This window comes from Acinonyx jubatus, chromosome D4, assembly GCF_027475565.1.
Source record: "Acinonyx jubatus isolate Ajub_Pintada_27869175 chromosome D4, VMU_Ajub_asm_v1.0, whole genome shotgun sequence".
Taxonomy (NCBI): Eukaryota; Metazoa; Chordata; class Mammalia; order Carnivora; family Felidae; genus Acinonyx; species Acinonyx jubatus.
In genome coordinates, this window is record NC_069391.1 from 1757190 (window position 1) to 1775538 (window position 18349).

The 18349-nt window shown below is 59.5% G+C and overlaps 1 protein-coding gene and 1 long non-coding RNA gene across 3 annotated transcripts; both read left to right on the forward strand.

Annotated features, from left to right (window-relative positions):
- Positions 1–241: 241 nt before the first annotated feature.
- UBAC1 (UBA domain containing 1) lies at positions 242–18349 on the forward strand. Of its 2 annotated transcripts, XM_053204384.1 has the most exons (11): positions 242–552; positions 4107–4227; positions 5140–5213; positions 9465–9572; positions 10454–10556; positions 10829–10937; positions 11037–11078; positions 11609–11831; positions 14501–14587; positions 15362–15500; positions 17740–18349. In XM_053204384.1, exons 1-11 carry the CDS (start codon positions 415–417, stop codon positions 17853–17855), a joined length of 1260 nt encoding a protein of 419 aa, XP_053060359.1. In that variant the 5' UTR covers positions 242–414; the 3' UTR covers positions 17856–18349. The 2 variants fall into 2 exon arrangements, with proteins under 2 accessions (XP_053060359.1, XP_026907490.1); XM_027051689.2 differs by lacking the exon at positions 11037–11078 and having other exon boundaries at positions 248–552.
- On the forward strand, positions 12452–14011 carry LOC128312046 (uncharacterized). Its single transcript, XR_008290834.1, has 2 exons — positions 12452–12624; positions 12656–14011. It is a non-coding gene; the product is annotated as an uncharacterized LOC128312046 (long non-coding RNA).

The window sequence follows — 18349 nt, forward strand, 5'->3', positions numbered from 1 at the left end:
CAAACTCGACCGTCCCGCGTGCCTGCGGCCCGGAGCTGCGAAGTGCAAGGAAGCTGTGTGGGACGGAGGCGGCAGCAAGAGAACTACACCTCCCGGCATGCCCGGGCGCTCCCTCTGACGCACTTCCTGCGCGGCGCCGGGCGCGCCGGGGCTACGGGAGAACCACATCTCCCGGTAGGCTCCGGGCGCGCGCTGTGACGCACTTCCGGCGCGGCGGGGACAGCGCGCCCCCGGCGGCCCGGCGGCGGGAGCGAGGCGACCGCTCGGCCCGCGGCAAGTGACGGGCGGCCGGCCGAGGGGGAGCCGGGGCGGGGCGGCGGCGGCCGGCGAGGGAGCGCGCGGGCGGCCTAGCCCCGCCCCGGTGACCTTCACGGCCCGGGCGGCGGGCGCAGGCCGGGCGGCGGCGGCGGCGCGATGTTCGTGCAGGAGGAGAAGATTTTCGCGGGCAAGGTGCTGCGGCTGCACATCTGCGCGTCCGACGGCGCCGAGTGGCTGGAGGAGGCGACCGAGGACACCTCGGTGGAGAAGCTCAAGGAGCGCTGCCTCAAGCACGTAAGTCCGGGCCGCGGCCGCCCCCTTCCCGACCCCCCCAACCCCTACACCTTCCCGACGCCCTTCCTGGACCGGGCTCCGGGCCGAGCGCTTCAAGATCAACTCCTGCCGCAGCCCGAGGAGCTCGGGGTAGGCCGGGAAACTGAGGCAGGAAAGGTGAAGTCGCCGCGCGGAGCAGGGCCTCGTGGTTTTCCATCATTTGTGCTCGCTTTGCGCTTGGGGTGAGGCTCTTGGTTTTTAGCCGGGCGGAGGAAGAGGGACCCGCCGTGGAGAAGTGGCTTCCCTTCCCTGCGGGGCGGGCGACCTGGAGCTGTTTCCCGCTGGCTGGCATGGGGTCTGGCCCTGGCCCCTTGAGCCTCCGAGCTGGAGTCCCTGAAATGGGGCCGCTGCCAGACTCGTCCCCGAGCCCCTGCTTTGCCGTGGCCTTTGCATCCATTCGGCGGGTGGGTCCAGGAGAAGAGTCTCCTCGCTGAAAAAGCCACTTTTTAACGGTCAGTTCATGCGAAATACCCCTGTATAGTTGGCTCCTTAGTTTGCTAAGTTTTGGAAATAGTTTTTGCTGGCCGTGTCTCTGGAAACTCCTCCACTCAGGCAGGCTGGGCCACCTGACTCCCGCTGCCCTTGGCCCGTGCGGTGTTTTCTTGTCAGGGTTTAGGTTCGTCTTCTGGTGCGGATTCCATGTAGTAAATTACACGTTTGTACTGTGGCGAGCGTCCTCTCCAAGGACGAACTTCCAGTTACTGTGGGAACTATGCACGAAGATACTTTTGAGTCACTTGGGAGTGAGGGTCTGTGGAGCTGTTTTGTGACTGGCCAAGGCAGGCAGGCATTCTGGTTTCCAGAGCAGATCCCTTTCTGGAACACGCTGGATGTCAGTTACAATGCGGTCCTGGCCTCAGATCCAGGAGGGGGCCAGTCGGGTGTTTTCGCCATCTAGAAACCCCCCCCGGACAGCAGGCTAGTAGGCTGGGGGCTCCGCGAGCGTTCAGGCTGTTAGAGCCAGGCCCTGTTGCTTGTCGAGTCGTGTACATTTATTTAAAAAAAAATTTTTTTTAACGTTTGTTATTCATTTTTGAGAGGCGGGGAGAGACAGAGTATGAGTGGGGGAGGGGCAGAGGGCGAGGGAGAGAGAATCCGAAGCAGCTCCAGGCTCTGAGCTGTCAGCGCAGAGCCCGACGCCGGGCTCGAACTCACGAACCGCGAGATCATGACCTGAGCCGAAGTCGGACGCCCAACTGGCTGAGTCACCCAGGTGCCCCGAGTCCTGTACGTTTAAAACAAAAGCCAAAAACCTCCCCAACTTGCTGTTCCCCCTCCCTCCCCCTCCAGCCCACCCAGGACAGGAGCTCCTCGAGGGCTGGGTCTGTGTTCACATGTCCAGAGCCAGGCTCTCTGTGCTCAGAACAAACCTGTGGGTTAATGGAATAACTGGAAATGGACTGTCAATTCAGAACTGCCCGGACTTGGAGCGACACCTGCTGAGTCAGGCAGGGAGAAGTCGGTGGGTAAATCGGGGTGGCATTTGACTTAACTCACTGATTTACATGGCTATCATAATATTAGTTTATGAAGGGGAACAGGAAGTGAGAGCTGTTGGACTGATCCGCAGTTGCTTGCTAATGAATTTCAGGAGCTCTTGGGGTTCATTAGGCAGCCAATTTGAATAAGATGCTGATTACCATGTTCCTGATAGTTATTATTCCAGTCGGGATTCAGGTGTGTCGTTGGGGACTTTTCTGGCACTCTCCTACTTTAAATTGAGATTTTGTTCCACTCTGCAGTGTCTCCAGGTGTGGGGGAGCCACGTAAATCACGGGACTCGAGAGCTGAGTGGTTGGGAAGCATTCCCCCCTCCGTGCCCGTCCTGTTCTGTGGGCAGGACGCGCCGTCTCTCGAGCCGGTCAGAATGCAGTAGTTAGCGACGAGTATTCTCACGTTGTGTACTTGAACATCACCCGGGAAACCATCGCCCGAGTGTCGTACTGCAGCAGGCAGTGAGGCTCCGCCCGCCCGGGCTTCTGTTTCTCCTTCCCAATCTTCCCCTGGTGCACACTCAGGCTGGCGCAATGTTTCCCTTCCTCCTCGAAGGGGACGCTGTGGGTTTCTCCCCCGCCGGTGGTACTCCTTCGGAGCGTGTTGCTTTATTAATGAGGAGCGTTCTTACCAACTCTTAAAGAACCTGATGAGCTTTGTAGCTTTTCTTTTCTTTCCACATCAGTTGCGGTCTCTTGTGAAATTGTCAGTGCGTGACACGGTACCTGTTAATACGGCTATGAGATCACATGACGGTGTGTCTTGGGGTGACCCAGGAGGTCACGTCACGTGTAGGAGGAACGGCCTCTTCACCCTTCTGGGGAGGAAGCAGCTTCAGCGGGTGTCCGCGGCCGGCTCCCGTGATGGGCTCCGCTGGGGCCGTCCTGCTGCCGAATCTTCGCTTGCTCGGAGCGTCTGTGCCGAGAACAAAGCAGCAGGATGAAGTCACGGTGTGTGCGGATGACTCACGCTTGTGTTGTGCCGTGGACAGGTTGCGCAGTACAGTCTTCTCAGGGACCGCATGAGGGTTGTTTTGGAGAATTGTGTTTCATACACTGTATTCTGAACTTGTCAGATCAGCGAGCCTGCGAATTTCAGAGTTAGAAGGAACACACCCAGTATTTCTGGGAGCGGAGCCAGAGTCGAATTCAAGGCAAGTGGGGGGAGGGTGGCATCTGCTCTCATAGATGCAGGAGCGGATCTTGCTGTTGGCTGAGCCCTTCTTTGCCCCCTTCATCCTTGCCCATCGATGTGAGTGCACGACAGCCCCCCTGAAGCCAGGGTGTTCGGCTGTCGCCACGACCTTCTCCTGCCTGGACTTCAGTGTCCCCCCACCCCTGCCCCGGTGCCACGTTCTGGGGCGCCTGGAGCCCTGGCCAGTGAGTCACAACTGCGTGCCAGTCGGCCAGTCCCCTTTGGCCGCCCAGGAGGGGCCCCACCCGGGGCACCTGCAGCTTGCTTCGGGATCTGTGTGGTGGTCCCGTGCTGAGCGCAAGCCAAGGGCCGAGTGAAGGCTGGTTGTTCTCCTCTCGGGGTTTTGCGGGCTTTTCAGTGGTCAGGGCCCTGTTTCTACTGTCTGCGGACTCGCCTTCTCTCTTCACCGTCTCCCAGCCCCTTCCGTGCGTCTGGAAGAAAGAAAAAGTACACAAATCATCCTTAGGTTTTTAGGTTTTCAGGTAACGGTGGACCTGCTATTTTCATTTTAAAATGTTGCTCCAGATCTTTGCAGACGAGGGAAGCGATTCAGGTTGCCACTAATTGCCAGCAGGGTATTTTATGTCAAGCCGTGAACCTATTTCAGGAGTACTTACTGGGTTGGTGGACAGATTGCTGCCCTAGGGATCAGATGTTGTGGCCTTTTGTTTGGCTTCCGCCATTGATGAGAATTCTTTGACTTCGTCTGCGCTCTGACTTTTTAGCTAGTAGCCAGTACACTCCTGCTGTGGTTTGAGGGTCAGGTCCCGTATTGTTACCATTATGATTTATTTTCTGTCTTGAAATGTATGATTCTTCCCCCCCAGTGTGCTCATGGGAGCTTAGAAGACCCCAAAAGTGTGACCCATCACAAATTAATACACGCTGCTTCGGAGAGGGTGCTGAGTGATGCCAAAACAATCTTGGAAGAGAACATCCAAGACCAAGGTAGGGGCCTCACAGGGCAGTGGGGGGAGCCGCGGCATCCGTGGGAACGGGGGACCTGAGAGGCAAAGGCACCCTCGACGTCCACGTCTGCGTTCCAGGCTGGGACCGGCCGAGAACACTGGGTCCACTGAAAGGATTTTATTTTCCCTTTGGTACAACAAAGTACGCATTGTGGGACGTTTGTGACAAACAGCACAGACCGAAATGGAACGGGCAGCATCCATCTGAGAAACCAGCTGTGAACCTCATTTCTAATTCTGTTTCTGAGCAAACCCAGGGTCTGCAGGGCTGCTCCCGGCTGTATCGTGGGGCCGGACCCCAGGGCGCCGGTGTCCTGGGATGACACTCCTGCTGCAGACAACGTCCGTCCCGTCGCTTAGGCTTTGCGTCCGAAGCGTGTGGGGAGAAACCTTTGGTTTTCTAGATGTCATTCAAAGGGTGGTTTTAATTCTGGGATTCTCTTAAATAATCCGTTTCGGAAGTACTGTTCCCAGACCTCCGTGGAGTGTGGGGGTCGGGCTGGGGACCAGGCGGGAGCTGCCAGCCTCGCGGCCCGCGGCCCCCTTCCCCCCCCGGCACGCCCCGGGTTTAGCTCTGAGGGTGGAGACCGGGCCCCCAGCCTCCGAGAGCAGAGCCCGTTGAAACGGGAGCGTTTTGTGAGGTTTCCACCCGTTCTTGGCACAGTTGTCAGGGCCGTGCTGTGTGTGACCCCCAGCCGGGGTCCTGCCGGGCCAGGGGATCCGCACGCGCACGGGGGGGGGGGGGGGGGGGGCGAAGGGCTCATGTGAGCACTCGGCTTGGGGGGCACCCGGAGGGCGCCCCTGCTCCTGTGTCCTCGGGTCCTCTGGCGCCCGTTCTGCCATTTCACGGATAAGGGAGGTAACCAGCTTGATAGACGTGTTTCCTTTCCAGATGTCTTACTGTTGATAAAAAAGCGTGCCCCGAGTCCGCTGCCCAAGATGGCCGACGTGTCCGCAGAAGAAAAGGTGAGTCTCAGAGTTGGGAATCGGACGCCTTCGTCAGCAGGAGGCCCCCCCGCTGAAGCCCGCGGCCTGACACGGTTCTGGATACCGGCCGCTCGCAGACCCAGCGCGTCCCACGGTCACAGTCACGGGGCTTCTCTGTCGTGGCGGAGCCTCTCCTGGTCGCTGGCCGCGTGGCTGGCACCCTGCCCCCCGGGCCACCCGTCCGCCCCGATCTCCGGGAGCGCCCTCCTTCCTCTCCCCGGGTGGCACCCGGAGCACGGGGAAGGGGTGGCGGGCACACACTTGGGCCCCCGTGCCAGGAGCGCAGGCTCGTGCTCGGGAAGTTCCTGGAGAAGCGGGGGGCCTTCCACAGCTGCGCCCAGGTGCAAAACGCTGCCGTTGGAAAGGGGCTGCCGTACTAATTTCACAACTTTTCCTCGCTTATCTTGGGGACAGAGTTTCTTACTCATGCTCCGAAATGCTAGGGAGGGCGTTCACCCCCGAGAAAGCAGGCCAGACTCCGTGGGCCGTGGGCCTCTGAGCAGTGAGCTATCTCAGGGTCTCCTCTGGGACAGGCGGCACGGGGGGAGTGCCTGGGGGCTTATCTGTGGCCACAGCTGGCCACAGCACTGGCATGGAGATGGGCCAGCCGCCCCCCCCCCCCCCCCCCCCCCCCCCGTCTCCGGGAGACAGAACCGGGCCCGCCCCTGCCTGTCCCGGAGCCCTGCCTGGGCGGAACGTGGTTCTCCCGTCACAGTGCGAGCCCTTGGTAACCAGTGTAGACGATGGGGTTCCCACCGCCACGGCGGCTCTGGGTAACTTGCGGCTGCGGACCGCACACGGCAGTTCACCTTGTCTGCGACGTTTGCAAAACAAAACATCGTAAGACGTTAATGCTTGCTTCTGTGAGTTATTATTAATTTTAAGTGACAGTAACACGCGTTTCCGAAGGCAAATAATGCTGCCGGCATCTCCCTCTCCCACGGGAGTCAGCCACCCCAAAGGCAACATCTTTCACTCATTTCGCTCTTCCTTCCGTGGTTCTCTTTCTGATGGATAAACAGCACGCGTACTTTATTATTTCTTAGAACATCAGCTTTAGGTTCTTCGGCTTCTTGGTGTTTGGTGTGTTAGATCCCAGCCCTGGTTGTGTCCAGGCTGGTTGAAGATTTCAGGATTTCCGTTAGGATTAGTGTGTACGTGTTGTTTTCTGTTAGGAGTTGAAGGGTACTAAGATTATCCTTTTTTTTTTTTTAAATGTTTGTTTTTGAGAGAGAGAGAAAGAGTGTGAGGGAGGGACAGAGAGAGAGAGAGAGAGAGACAGAACTCGAAGCAGGCTCCAGGCTCTGAGCGGTCAGCACAGAGCCCGATGTGGGGCTTGAACCCACAGGCTGTGAGATCATGACCTGAGCCGAAGCCGGACGCTCAACCAACTGAGCCACCCAGGCATCCCTAAGACTATCCTTTTTTATACAACTTTCTCCTGGAACCCACAATTGCCTCTTCCTTTTCTTTTTTCTTTCCTTTTCTTTTTTTTTTCTTTTCTTTTCTTTTTTTTCTCTCTTTTTTTTTTAACACTTATTTATTTTTGAGAGAGAGAGAGAGAGAGACAGAGTGCAAGCAGGAGAGGGGCAGAGAGAGAGCGAGACACAGAATCTGAAGCAGGATCCAGGCTCCGAGCTGTCAGCACAGAGCCCGACGCAGGGCTTGAACTCACAAACTGAGATCATGACCTGAGCCGAAGCAGGATGATGCTTAACTGACTGAGCCACCCAGGCGCCCCTCCTTCTTTTGTTTTCTGTAGGGTTATTGCTAAGTTTTTCAAATTCTTTGCCCGGATTAATAAATCTCTCTGAAAACAGGGTCACATGTGTGAGGCCATCTGCCAGCTCCTGCTGTCCTGGGAACGTCCCTTCAGCTCCTTCCAGCCGCGTCCCTCTGCCTCAGTGGCTTCTAGGCTTTCCCATCTCGCCCCCTGTGTCCAAGCTTCTGAATCTCGTATATCCGTACGCTCTTTGCTGCCGCCTGCCTCATAACCACAGACAACAGCTTGAGACGGCACACAGCTCACAGGTCCGTGGGTCAGTGGTCTGGGTGGGCTCAGCTGGGCCCTGCCTTAGGCTCTCAGGTCTAAATCAAGGTGCGGCCGGTGTGCGTTCCTCTTTGGAGGCTCTGGGGAAGGGTCCGCTTTGGGTGCGTTCTGGTGGTTGTCGGTTCCTACCGCTAACAGGCCGGGGTCCTGTTTTCTTGCTCGGTCAGTCAGGGCCGCCACATTCCTTGCCTCACGGTCCCCTGCATCTTCAGAGCCAGTGACAGAATTTCTCACACGTCGACTCTCCCTCTGGCCAGAAAGAGCACTTTGCTTTTGAAGGGATGGCCTGATTAGGTCAGGCCCACCAAGGCGGGGGGCGTTTCCTTTAAAGTTGACTGTGCCATAGCCTGACCTTATCCCACAACAAAATCGATCCTACTCACAGCCCCTGGGACTGTGCAGGTGTGACTGCAGGAGTGTGGTCTTAGAGCCCGATTCGGAGTCCACCTGCAGAATCAGATATCTTCCAGCTGACTTGTCTGGTGGAGCCTGGCTTCCCTCAGCATCTGGGAAGGGAAAGGAGTCTTGCGGCCTTGCCCTCCAGCGTTCGGCGGCTTTGGTGAGCACCACCTGTGTGCGTGCACTGCGCAATGAAGGTGCTGGGCCCAGTGTCCGGGGTTTCCATGTGGCCGGCAGCGGCTGGTCGGTCCCGACTTGTCCCCTGTCCCTGCTCTGCTTCCTCTCCCCTCCCCTCCCCCTGGGGTCTTCTAGCATCCCCCCCCCCCCCCCCCCCCCCAGCCCCAAGGCTCTTGAGGGCTTTGGAAGTTCATGATCTGCGTTGATGCAGATCCCGCCCCCGGCACATAGAGTCAGAGATCGGTGGGTTTTCGTTCCAGAACTTTTTCTGGATTGTTCTTGGACGGTGCCCTCCCCTCGTTTTCTCTCCCTCTTTCCGGAGTTCCTGTTGGTTGGATGTTGGCGATTTCCTGGGCATCTTTCCCTGACTGCTATGGCCTGTTTACCTGGTGGTGATCTTTTACGTTTCCCAGCGGTGTCTCCTCCGACGGTGATGGCCTCCTGCTGCGCCCCCATCTCCAAGGGTTTTCTGGCGTGAAATCCTTTTCCTCTTGTCGTCTCCTTCACACTTCCTTACTTCCCCGTTCTCATTCGGGTCTCTGTCCCTCCTGTTGGAGGCTTTCCTCACACCCCAGGGCCTCCTCGGCTGCCATCTCTCCAAGAGGCACCAGGGGCTCACCGGCTCCTCTCTGTGCCCACGGTCGCACCTGCTGGTCCACGGTCGCGCCTGTGGGGCACAGACTCGGCCCTGTTCCCTCCTTCCACGGGGGTGTGTCTCCTGCTGGGGGTCCTTGAAGCCGAGTAGCGCAGGGACTGGGTCTCGTCCAGGGTTAGGACGGGGCCCCCTTTTCCGGCTGCTGAGTCCAGGCTGCCTGGCTCCGGGGCTCCCCGGGTCTGCCCTCTCCAAGGCGGTTGCTGGCCGAGCAGGGTAGTAGAGGGCCACTGTCCTTGGCCTCGGCCGCTCACTCCCAACCTGGGCGCTTCCCTCGGGCTCTGGCGTCGGCCTGGCCTGGTTTCTGGCTGGACTCCTGCCGCGCGTGCTCGGCTGACCCCCGTCTGTTTTCTGTCTCGGAGGAACAGTCTCTGTCGCTCTGGTTCTCTGTGTTGGAGTCGCTGCCATCTGGTGCGGATGTGCTGTTGCGGCGGGCGCCCCGGCACAGCCACGGCCTCCCTGTGGCCACGAGACACCGTGTCTGCCTTCTCTCCTTCCCTGCGGTCCTCTGGTTATGACAGGCAGGAATCGTGTCCCCAGAGAGCATCACGTCTTCTGTCCCCGAGGATGCGCACAGAACCCGCAGGGACCCTCTGCCGAGGCGAGAGCGGCACCCGCCCCCTCGGGAAAGGCGCTCTCCCCGCGGGAGCCCATGTTCCGGCTGATGCGGCCTTGCCTTTTCTTGCTCTCGTGTTCGTTTTGGATTTCCTTTTTCTTTTTAATGTTTGTTCATTTTTGAGAGGGAGAACATGCGCACGTGTGAGGGAGGGGCAGAGAGAGAGGGAGACAATCCCAAGCAGGCTCCTCACGGTCCGCGTAGAGCCTGACGCGGGGCTTGGAGTCACGGACCGCGAGATCCTGACCTGAGCCAAAATCAGGGGTTGAGGCTTAACCGACTGAGCCCCCCAGGCGCCCTATTCGTTTCAGACTTTCTGATTACTTTTCTGTGTAGAAAAAACAGGAAGAGAAAGCCCCGGATAGAGAAGCTATATTCCGGGCCACCGCCAACCTGCCCTCCTACAACATGGACCGGGCCGAGGTCCAGACCAACATCAGAGACGTGAGTGCCCGCCATGGGCCACGCCACGTGCTCCTCACGCCTGCGTGGGGGCCGTGCTTGGGGAAGGTGGGGGGAAGGACAAACAGGAGTCCTGTGTGCGTTTTTGCAGCTTCTCCGTAGACCTTAAACGATTTCAAAATAAAAAGGTTAAGAAGACATTGGAAAGTGGGACCGTAAAGGTAGATGCTACTGGAAAATACTAGAGTTTTGCCCGAAGTTTGGTAAAAACTGGTAGAGAGAAATCTGGACCCTTAGTAATTTTGGATGCAAAGTCCTGAGCTAGAAAAGCAGGGTGTGTCCGGTGTCCCATGGAGCGGTCCCAGCAGGGTGCAGCGTGCCCCGCGGACTGGGACCGCGTGGCCGCCGGCTCCGAGAGTGCCACCACGGCCCTGCTCACCTCAGCAGCAGAGTGTGCCATCGCACTCTGCACGCCTGCCCCGGCCCGCACGCGGTTTGCCCCGTGCGTGTCCTTCCTGCGGCATTGGAGGCCCGTCATGGGAACGAGCGGTGGCCGGCCCCTGTGTCGCCCATGGGACCGGGGACCCACCCGTAGAGGGTTCTGATCGAGTTCCCAGCAGCCTTCTTCCTGGTGAGAGCCCGAGGCCTGTGCGGGGGGCCCGGTGGGTCAGGCTGCTCTCTTCCCCTTCCGTGCCGGGTGCTTTCTGTGTCGGCCCAGGGGCTGAGCGGTGTCGCCCGTCCGACGCCTCCCTGCCCGGCACAGAGTCCTGCCAGTCCGGTCTCCCCCGCCTCTGGTGTTGCGGAAGCGGCAGCAGCATAGTTGGGACTGGGATGTGGGGTCTAGGGCCCAGGAGCGCGGTTACACCTCCAGGCGGGTCTCGGGCACGTGAAGCAGTTAAGAGCCTTTTTCTCCTTTCCTGCAGTTCCAGACGGAACTGCGGAAGATCCTGGTGTCTCTCATCGAGGTGGCACAGAAGTTGTTAGCGCTGAACCCGGATGCGGTCGAGCTGTTCAAGAAGGCGAATGGTACGAGCAAGCCCGGGTTGGCCGCGATCCTGCGCTTGGACCCGCCGTGGGCCCCGCGGCGCCCGTTCACTGGCCACGGCCCCGGGGTCACACGGGGGGCCGAAGAATGCTTTATGTTTGTGCTTTCAGTTGACGCGGGCTCCTGTCCACACGGGTGCCGGTCGAGGCACCGTGTGGATTTGCTGAGGATTCGGGGGGTTGGCACGCACCTGGGACCCCGGGCCCCTCGCGCTGGCCCGGCCCTCACGGGTCGCCCCGTCTCTCGCCCACAGCGATGCTGGACGAAGAGGAGGACGGGCGAGTGGACGAGGCAGCCCTGCGGCAGCTCACGGAGATGGGCTTCCCGGAGAGCAGGGCCGCCAAGGCCCTGCGGCTGAACCAGTACGTGTGGGCCACCTCCTCCCCTTGCTGCCGATGCTGTGGGTTCCCCCGGGGTGACGTCCTCCGTCCCAAACTCTCTGATTGAACCGTTTCTGATAGATGTGAGTTTTTAAAGAGAAATCCTGCACGCACATCCCCGAGGTAAGCTAGTGGGGCACCTCCATTGTGTCAGGACAGTGTGATGTGGCCTCGCCCTCGCTGGGGACGGGCCAGGGTGGCCGGGTCCCCCCGGGCCGTCGTTGCCAGCGCTGCGTGGAAGCCTGCCTGGCAGGCACGTCCCTGTGGCAGGGACGTGGCGGCCCGGAGCCGTGTCCTCTTAAGCAGCCTCCTACGCCTGCCCCGCCGCAGCCACTTGCCTTTGCGTCCACCCTCAGCTCTGAAACGAGCGCCTTGACAGCCAGAGGACGGTCGGGGGGGCTCTGCTCTTGGCCTTGGACCTAAAAGTCTCGCGTTCTTCATGAGCTTATGGCCCTTGCTTAGTGAATGGGTCTCTGTGCTGTGGCCGGGGTCTTAGGGGGTTTCGGGGCCAGGGCCACGGCCTCTCCCAAGGGGTCCCCAGCTCCTGCCGGAGAAGTCACTAAAGCCAGAGAACCTTCCATGAGATGTGAAGGAGGTGGGAGACCCTCAATGATTGGCCTGGGCCATCGGGAAAGTCTCTTGTCACCTTTCAGCATGTCGGTGCCTCAGGCCATGGAGTGGTTGATCGAACACGCAGAAGACCCGACCATCGACACGCCTCTTCCGGGCCAGGCCTCTCCGGGAGGGGCCGAGGCCGCCCCTGAGGCTGCCTCCGAGGCGGCCGGGACCAGCACCGGAGACGACGAGCCCAGAGATGAGCTAACGGAGATCTTCAAGAAGATCCGGAGGAAAAGGGAGTTCCGGGCCGATGCTCGGGTACGTGCTCTGGGGCCTGGACACCGCCCGGCAGGGTTGGCGTTTGTCCACGTGGGGCTGCGCCGTGTGGAGGAAGCTGGACCTGGTGAGGGGCTTATCGTCAGGCCCAGGTTCGGTTTTCACTTGTCCTCACGTGAATCCAGGTGGCTGTTTGTCCTCCAAATATTCCTCCAAACATTCATTTGTCACCTGAAAACTCACGACGGTCCTGTCCACGTTCCCGCCGTGAGTGAGTCGTGGGCTTGGGCGGGGACGCTGCCCGGAGACCAGAGGCTGGGGCGCCGCAGGACTGTCTGTGGACAGGGAGGCGGTCAGGCTCTGACCACCTGGTCGTGGTGTCTGTGGGGTGTCAGGACCCGAGGCCTGGGCCATCTCGGGCTGCACTTGGCCCGCTGACGTTCGTGTCTGGTGTGGCTGCCCTTCGCTGTCGCCTCCTCCTGGGTGCTTTTGTGGCTCCCCGTTCTCCACTGTTCGGTCATTTGACCAGGGTCGTGATTTCCCCTTGGATGTTTTCTGTGCTTTAAGACTGTGGTTTTCTTTCAGATTATAGATGGGTCATTTCGAGGTGTTGGGGCTCTGAGTCCATGAGCTCCTGACTTGGGGTGCCGTGTTGTCCCGCGGGCTCGTGGGATGCCCACCCTAGCCTATCCTGCACCTGTTCCCCTGGGTCGAGCGGCACCTCCCGTCAGGGGCCCGGTTCGCGCTGACTGCACATGGTGTGAGCCCTGGCTCTGGGGGCCGACCGCTCCCCGCACGGGGGCCGGTGCTGTTCTGGCTCCTCTTCCCTCTGGGGGTGCAGACCCTTTCCAGGGTGCTGGGTTTAGGTACAGACCCCTTCCAGGGTGCCGGGTGTAAGCTCCAGCTTGTCGTCTCACATGGACCCAAGGCCCACGTCCTGTCTGCGTGTGCACGTTAGACCCTGACCCCCAGGCCCTGCTAATGCCCCTGCCCCCTCCCCGGCTAGTTTGCTGTTCTGTCTGCTTTCTTGTGAGCTCAGCTACAGCTGAGCCCGTAGCTGGTGTTTCTAGAGCCTGGTCTGGGCGCCGGGCTGAGCCCCATGGGAGGGGAGGCCGTGTTCCTGGAGGGTGCTCTGTGCTCCTCCGGGCTCCGGACTTCCCTGGAGGGTGGTCTCACGTTGTCCTCGTCGGGCACACCACTGCTCAGCTGGTGGTCTTTGCTGCCCTCTCAACCTCGTGACGCTGAGTGACACCTGAGGTGCTCTTCTCCCAAGACGCATGCCCGTGCCAGGCCTTCCTGTCCCCTCTTTGTGGTAGACGTTCTGTGACGATTGTTGCACAAGGCTGACCCAGGACATCATCGTCTCCCACCCTCTGGTTCCACACCATTTGAAAGGATAGTCTGGAAGGACGGGAGTGTTGGTGTGGCTCCCAGGAGGTCTGGATCAGGGAGAAGGGCTTGGACTGGAGACCAAGACGGACTTTTCGCGGTCTCTTCCCCTCCCCCCACACCAACGCCAGCTGCGGGGGGACAGTGCGTGCGGTGCGTGGGGCAGGCAGAGCCCGGGTCTTGGGGCCTGTGAGCGCGTGGACCCCTGGCAGGCGGGCTGGGGGCGTGACCCCAGAGTCCCCGTGCGGAAGGACTGGGCCATGGTTTCTCTAGGCTGAGCTGGGAGTGAGTGAAAGGAGAGGAAGGTTTTTATTGACGTTCACAGGAAGATCTCCGTGTGCTTGAATTTAGTGGGAGGTCCCGGTGATTTTATGTGACCCGGGGGTCAACTACCACATGGTGCATTCTTCTCCTAGGATTTGCGGGGGGACCCCCACCCCCGCCAGCCCTGGGGTTAGGAGCTGCTTCGGGAAAGGAAAGGAAGTGGGTCATTGCACAGATGCTTTCTCGTGAGCTCACTGGACACTGTTTGGCCCCAGTGAAGCATCTTTCTGGCTACCACCCCGGCTGACTTCCTTTCCTACCGGGTGCTCTCTGAGACACCTGTCGGGCGGGTCCAGCCTGGGCATGGCCGCCAGCACCCACACCCGGGTGTGTGGCGAGGTAGAGTGGTTAACACGGAAAAGTCTACCAGGAAGAAGACGGGGACCCAGTTCACAAGAGTGTGGTTTGATCTCCATGCAATTAACTTGATGAAATCTTTTACCTTTTTTTTTTCCCCCCAAAATTGACCCTTTTAAAGATTGCACAATAAAAGTCAAGGGTAAAGTGAAGGATGTAACGTGTTCTGTGGTTTTTGTCCTGAAATCGTACATCTCTCATACCCAGAATGTTGAACATCGGGTCGTTGTTCCCTCTGAGAATTCTTAAACGTTTATGTTTACAGTTTATATTTTGTTAAGTGTAAGATGTTTGAAGTTAATTTTAGTGTCATTTTTTAAAGGATAAAACGTGCAGAAACCTCCTTTCTGTTTCCCGCAAGTGAGCAGGATCTTTTTCTCCCCACCTCAGTCGGGTTTGCTTCCCTCATGGTCTCTCCCTCACCCTTTCGTTCTGGGGACCGGGGCCCCTGCAGAGAGCTCACGGTGGTGGTGGAGACCTTTCTGGCCACACATGGGGACAGAGCCAAAAGGGTCTGATGCTGGTGTGGCCTGCCCGTGGCATGTTGGTCAGCAGGCTTCCCAGTGTGGATCCGGGCCCCACGGCCCGGCTCCCTGGTCCTCAGCGAGCGCGCACTGAGTGGCCTGTGGGTTCTCCTTCAGGCCGTCATTTCTCTGATGGAGATGGGATTCGACGAGAAGGAAGTGATAGACGCCCTCAGAGTGAACAACAACCAGCAGAACGCCGCCGTGAGTACCGCCGCGCGTCCTCGTGCCAGCGACGCTCTCCCCTCGCCCGTGTCACGTGCATCAGGCTCCTGCCCCAGGCGGTCCGTTCTTTCCGAGGGAGACGAGAGGGTCGATGGTGTCACAGTAGAACGTGTTTTGCATACTGAGAAAGTTCTGGGCCTTGTTTTTCTTTTTTTCTGTTTCTTTCTTTCATTCTTCTTTCTTTCTTTATTTTTTTAAGTTCGCATGTTAATTTTGAGAGAGAGAGAGCAGGGGAGGGGCAGAGAGAGAGGTAGAGAGAGAATCCCAGGCAGGCTTCATGCTGTCAGCACAGAGCCCGACGTGGGGAACGAACCCACGAAGCTGCGGGATCATGACCTGAGCAGAAACCAAGAGTCAGACGCTTAACTGACTGAGCCCCCCAGGCGCCCCGGGATCTGTCTTTGTACGACCCCGTGCGTTCCTTGGCACGCATGTGAGTCGTTAGTTGGCTGAGCTGACCTGGGACGGGTCCCAGGCTGTGGACCCACGACAGCTGCCCGAGGAGGGCGTGGTGGTGGGGCGGGGACTTCCGGGGATGCAGCCTGGGGGTTCCATGCCTCTCTTCATTCTCCTCCCAGCGCCCTGCGCGGGTCCTGCCGAGAAGTCCCGGGCAGGCTTCATGCTGTCAGCACAGCTGGGATCTGCTGGCTGTGCCGACATCGGAGCCCCCCGGCCTGGGCCCCTCCCTGGGGGCAGCCGCTGCCGGTGGGGGCTCAGGAGCGACTAACGTGTGTGTGACTTTTGCGTCCGCAGTGCGAGTGGCTGCTGGGAGACCGGAAGCCCTCCCCCGAGGAGCTGGACAAGGGCATCGACCCCGACAGCCCCCTCTTTCAAGCCATCCTGGATAATCCAGTGGTGCAGCTGGGCCTGACCAACCCTAAAACGTTACTAGGTACGTGGGCTTCCTCAGGGGCGGGCCCCGCCACACCGCGTGGATTTCACCGAGTGACACCGATGTCCCTGTCACCTTCGGGGAGCTCCTGCCTGAGTCACGGTGGGGCCCAGTGGCCGGGCTGTGGCCGTGGTGTGGCGGCCTCCCGTGCAGACGACTTGGACGAGCTGTGGGCACCAGAGTGGCCCGTCCAGGTTGAGGAGAGCGTGGGCAGCGCCCCGCGGGCCGGGGCCAGGTGTGCGGGAGACATTGGCCTCTGCTCTTTCTGGTCGCGAGGGCTTTCTCTGGCCCTCCGTCTGACCGTGAAACAGCCTGCGTCCGGAAGCGCATACGGTTTTTGTGACTCGCAGAATAGTAACAAAACTAAGACCCACACATCCTTTTGGCTTCAGAGGATGGGATGGGAAGAGCCTGGGGACGCCCGGTGGCCGGGTCGGTTAAGCCTCTGACTCTTGATTTCTGCTCAGGCCATGATCCCAGTTCGTGAGTTCGAGCCCCACGTCAGTCTCTGTGCCGACAGCACAGAACCTGCTTGGGATTCTCCCTCTCTCTGCCCCTCCCCCACTCGTTCTCTTTCGCTTTCTCTCTCTCAAATCAATAAACTGAAAAAGGCACCACCAACAGTGTGGAATTCTAGGCCCTGCGGGTCCTCCGGTCCCCTCCCCCACCCCAGGAGCGGGCCTTCATTGTCCCGTGGGCCCCTCGGGGGCAGCGTGCCTGTGTCTGTGCCCGAGCCCCACCCCCCATCACCCGCGTCTGCCAGCTGCTTTGCTGTCACCTCCACCTTGGGGCTTGGTCAGGGCTCATCCTGTGTCCACACCTTCCCCTTTGTCTCTCGTCGCATGTGCAGACGTCCTGTTCGCGCTCCTGTTCTGGACAGGTGTTTCTTTGGGACGTTGGCAGGTGCGAGTCTGGTAGGAGACCGTCCTCGCTCTGATAGATATCCATCCTTGCCGTCTGTCCCAGCCAGCCCCTGGGGCCCCGCGTCATTTACCCCTGTCCCCAGGACGGCTCTAGGTGCCAGGAGGCGGCGGGTGGGGTGCCCAGCACGTTCACGGAGCAGCCGGTCCTTCCTCACTGACCCCATGCTGTGTGCTTCCTCGAGTTCGCCTGGACACCCTGCCGTCCTTCTGGGCTCCCTGTCTGATACTCGTGACTGGTTTCCGGAGGGTGCCCATCAGGGGTCCCCCGGTGGTTTTAAGGGCTGGGAGGGCTGTCACGTCACACAAGCAAGTGACTAAGTCAGACTTTCTTGCTACACCGCGGTCCCGTGTGGCCCTGAAGCGCCATGAGCAGACAGGGTTGAGTGCGCTCCCCGAGGCTGGTGCGCGTGGGGCCGCTCCGCACTTCCGCGTGTGCTGACGGGTGAGGCCGGAGGGAGGACGGCACTTTCCAGACCTGTAGCCTGTGAGCTCACACGGCCAGGGTTTGCGGGGGACAGCCGTGTGCTGGGAGACACCTTCTGTCAGATTTTATTTGTAAGTCGTTTCTACACCCGACGTGGGGCTCGAACCACAACCCTGGGATGTGGGGTTCCTGCTGAGCTGCCCAGGCGCCCCTCACTCACATTTTTAATGCTCGGGTTTTTTTGTTGTTCTTTTAAAAATGTTTTAAATGTTGATATTTATTTTGAGAGAGAGTGCGTGTGCAAACGGGAGGGGCAGAGAGAGAGGGAGACACAGAATCCCAAGCAGGCTCCAGGCTGTCAGCACAGAGCCTGACCCGGGGCTCAAACTCACAAACCTGGAGATCATGACCTGAGTCAAAGTCAAGTCGGACACTTAACCGACTGAGCCGCACAGGTGGCCCCGCGTCCGGTTTTTTTAAGTCATTTCCTGAACACTGAACATTCTCATTTTCCCAATCAGATATCGTTAAATTTGCAACAGTGTTTTTATGTCTTTTCTGCATCTGATTATTTTGCCAGGATAGGGTTGGAATTGGAATTGCTGAGTCATAGGCTGCGACTATTTTTAAGATTGCGGATAGCTGTTGCCAGATTGCTTTCCAGAATCGGTGCGCCAGCAAGCACACGGGCACGCCGCCTGCCCGCCCAGGGCTGGAGGCGCGGGAGCCCCAATGGGCTGAGCAGATCAGACGTTGCCGGGGGGTTGTTGGGGAGGGGTGACCCGGATACTCCCGGCTCACCCTTGAAGGGCCGGTTGAGAGGCAAGTCCGTGGTACTTGACTGCGTGCCGAGAGCTGTGTCTCAGCCGGCCTTGCCGTGTTCTCCCCGCAGCGTTTGAGGACATGCTGGAAAACCCACTGAACAGCACCCAGTGGATGAACGACCCGGAGACGGGGCCGGTCATGCTGCAGATCTCCAGGATCTTCCAGACCCTGAACCGCACGTAGGCGCAAGTGCGGCCGCTCCCCTGCACGGCTCCAGCACCTGTCCGGGAGCCGGGGCGGCCCCAGCCACGGCCCTCTTCTACCCGCCAGCCTGCCAGCCCGCCGCGGAGGAGCGTGGAGACCCCTCGGTGCCAGTGCCGCGGGCTGGGGGGGAGGGGGAGGCTCACCGGACCCCGCCCTCCGCACCCCACCCCTGGTCGCCAGGGCTCGGGGGCCCTTCTCCGGCTTTGACCTTCTGCTTCAACACTCGTGTGATGGCAGCGTGCACGGCCGGCCGCATCTCCAGCCTCCAACAGTGTTTACAGGCGTGGATGCCCCGGGAGGGGTCCCCTCCCTCCACAGTGTCCCTCTGGGCTCTGGAAACGCTCTTTGACCCGACCCGCAGGCGCTGCTTGTCACTTGGAAGAAGGCATGTTTCGACCCAAAGTGTGAAGTCAGTACTAACTTATGTAGAGGAAATCACAGATGATTTTTCTTTAATAAATAAATTCCCTTTT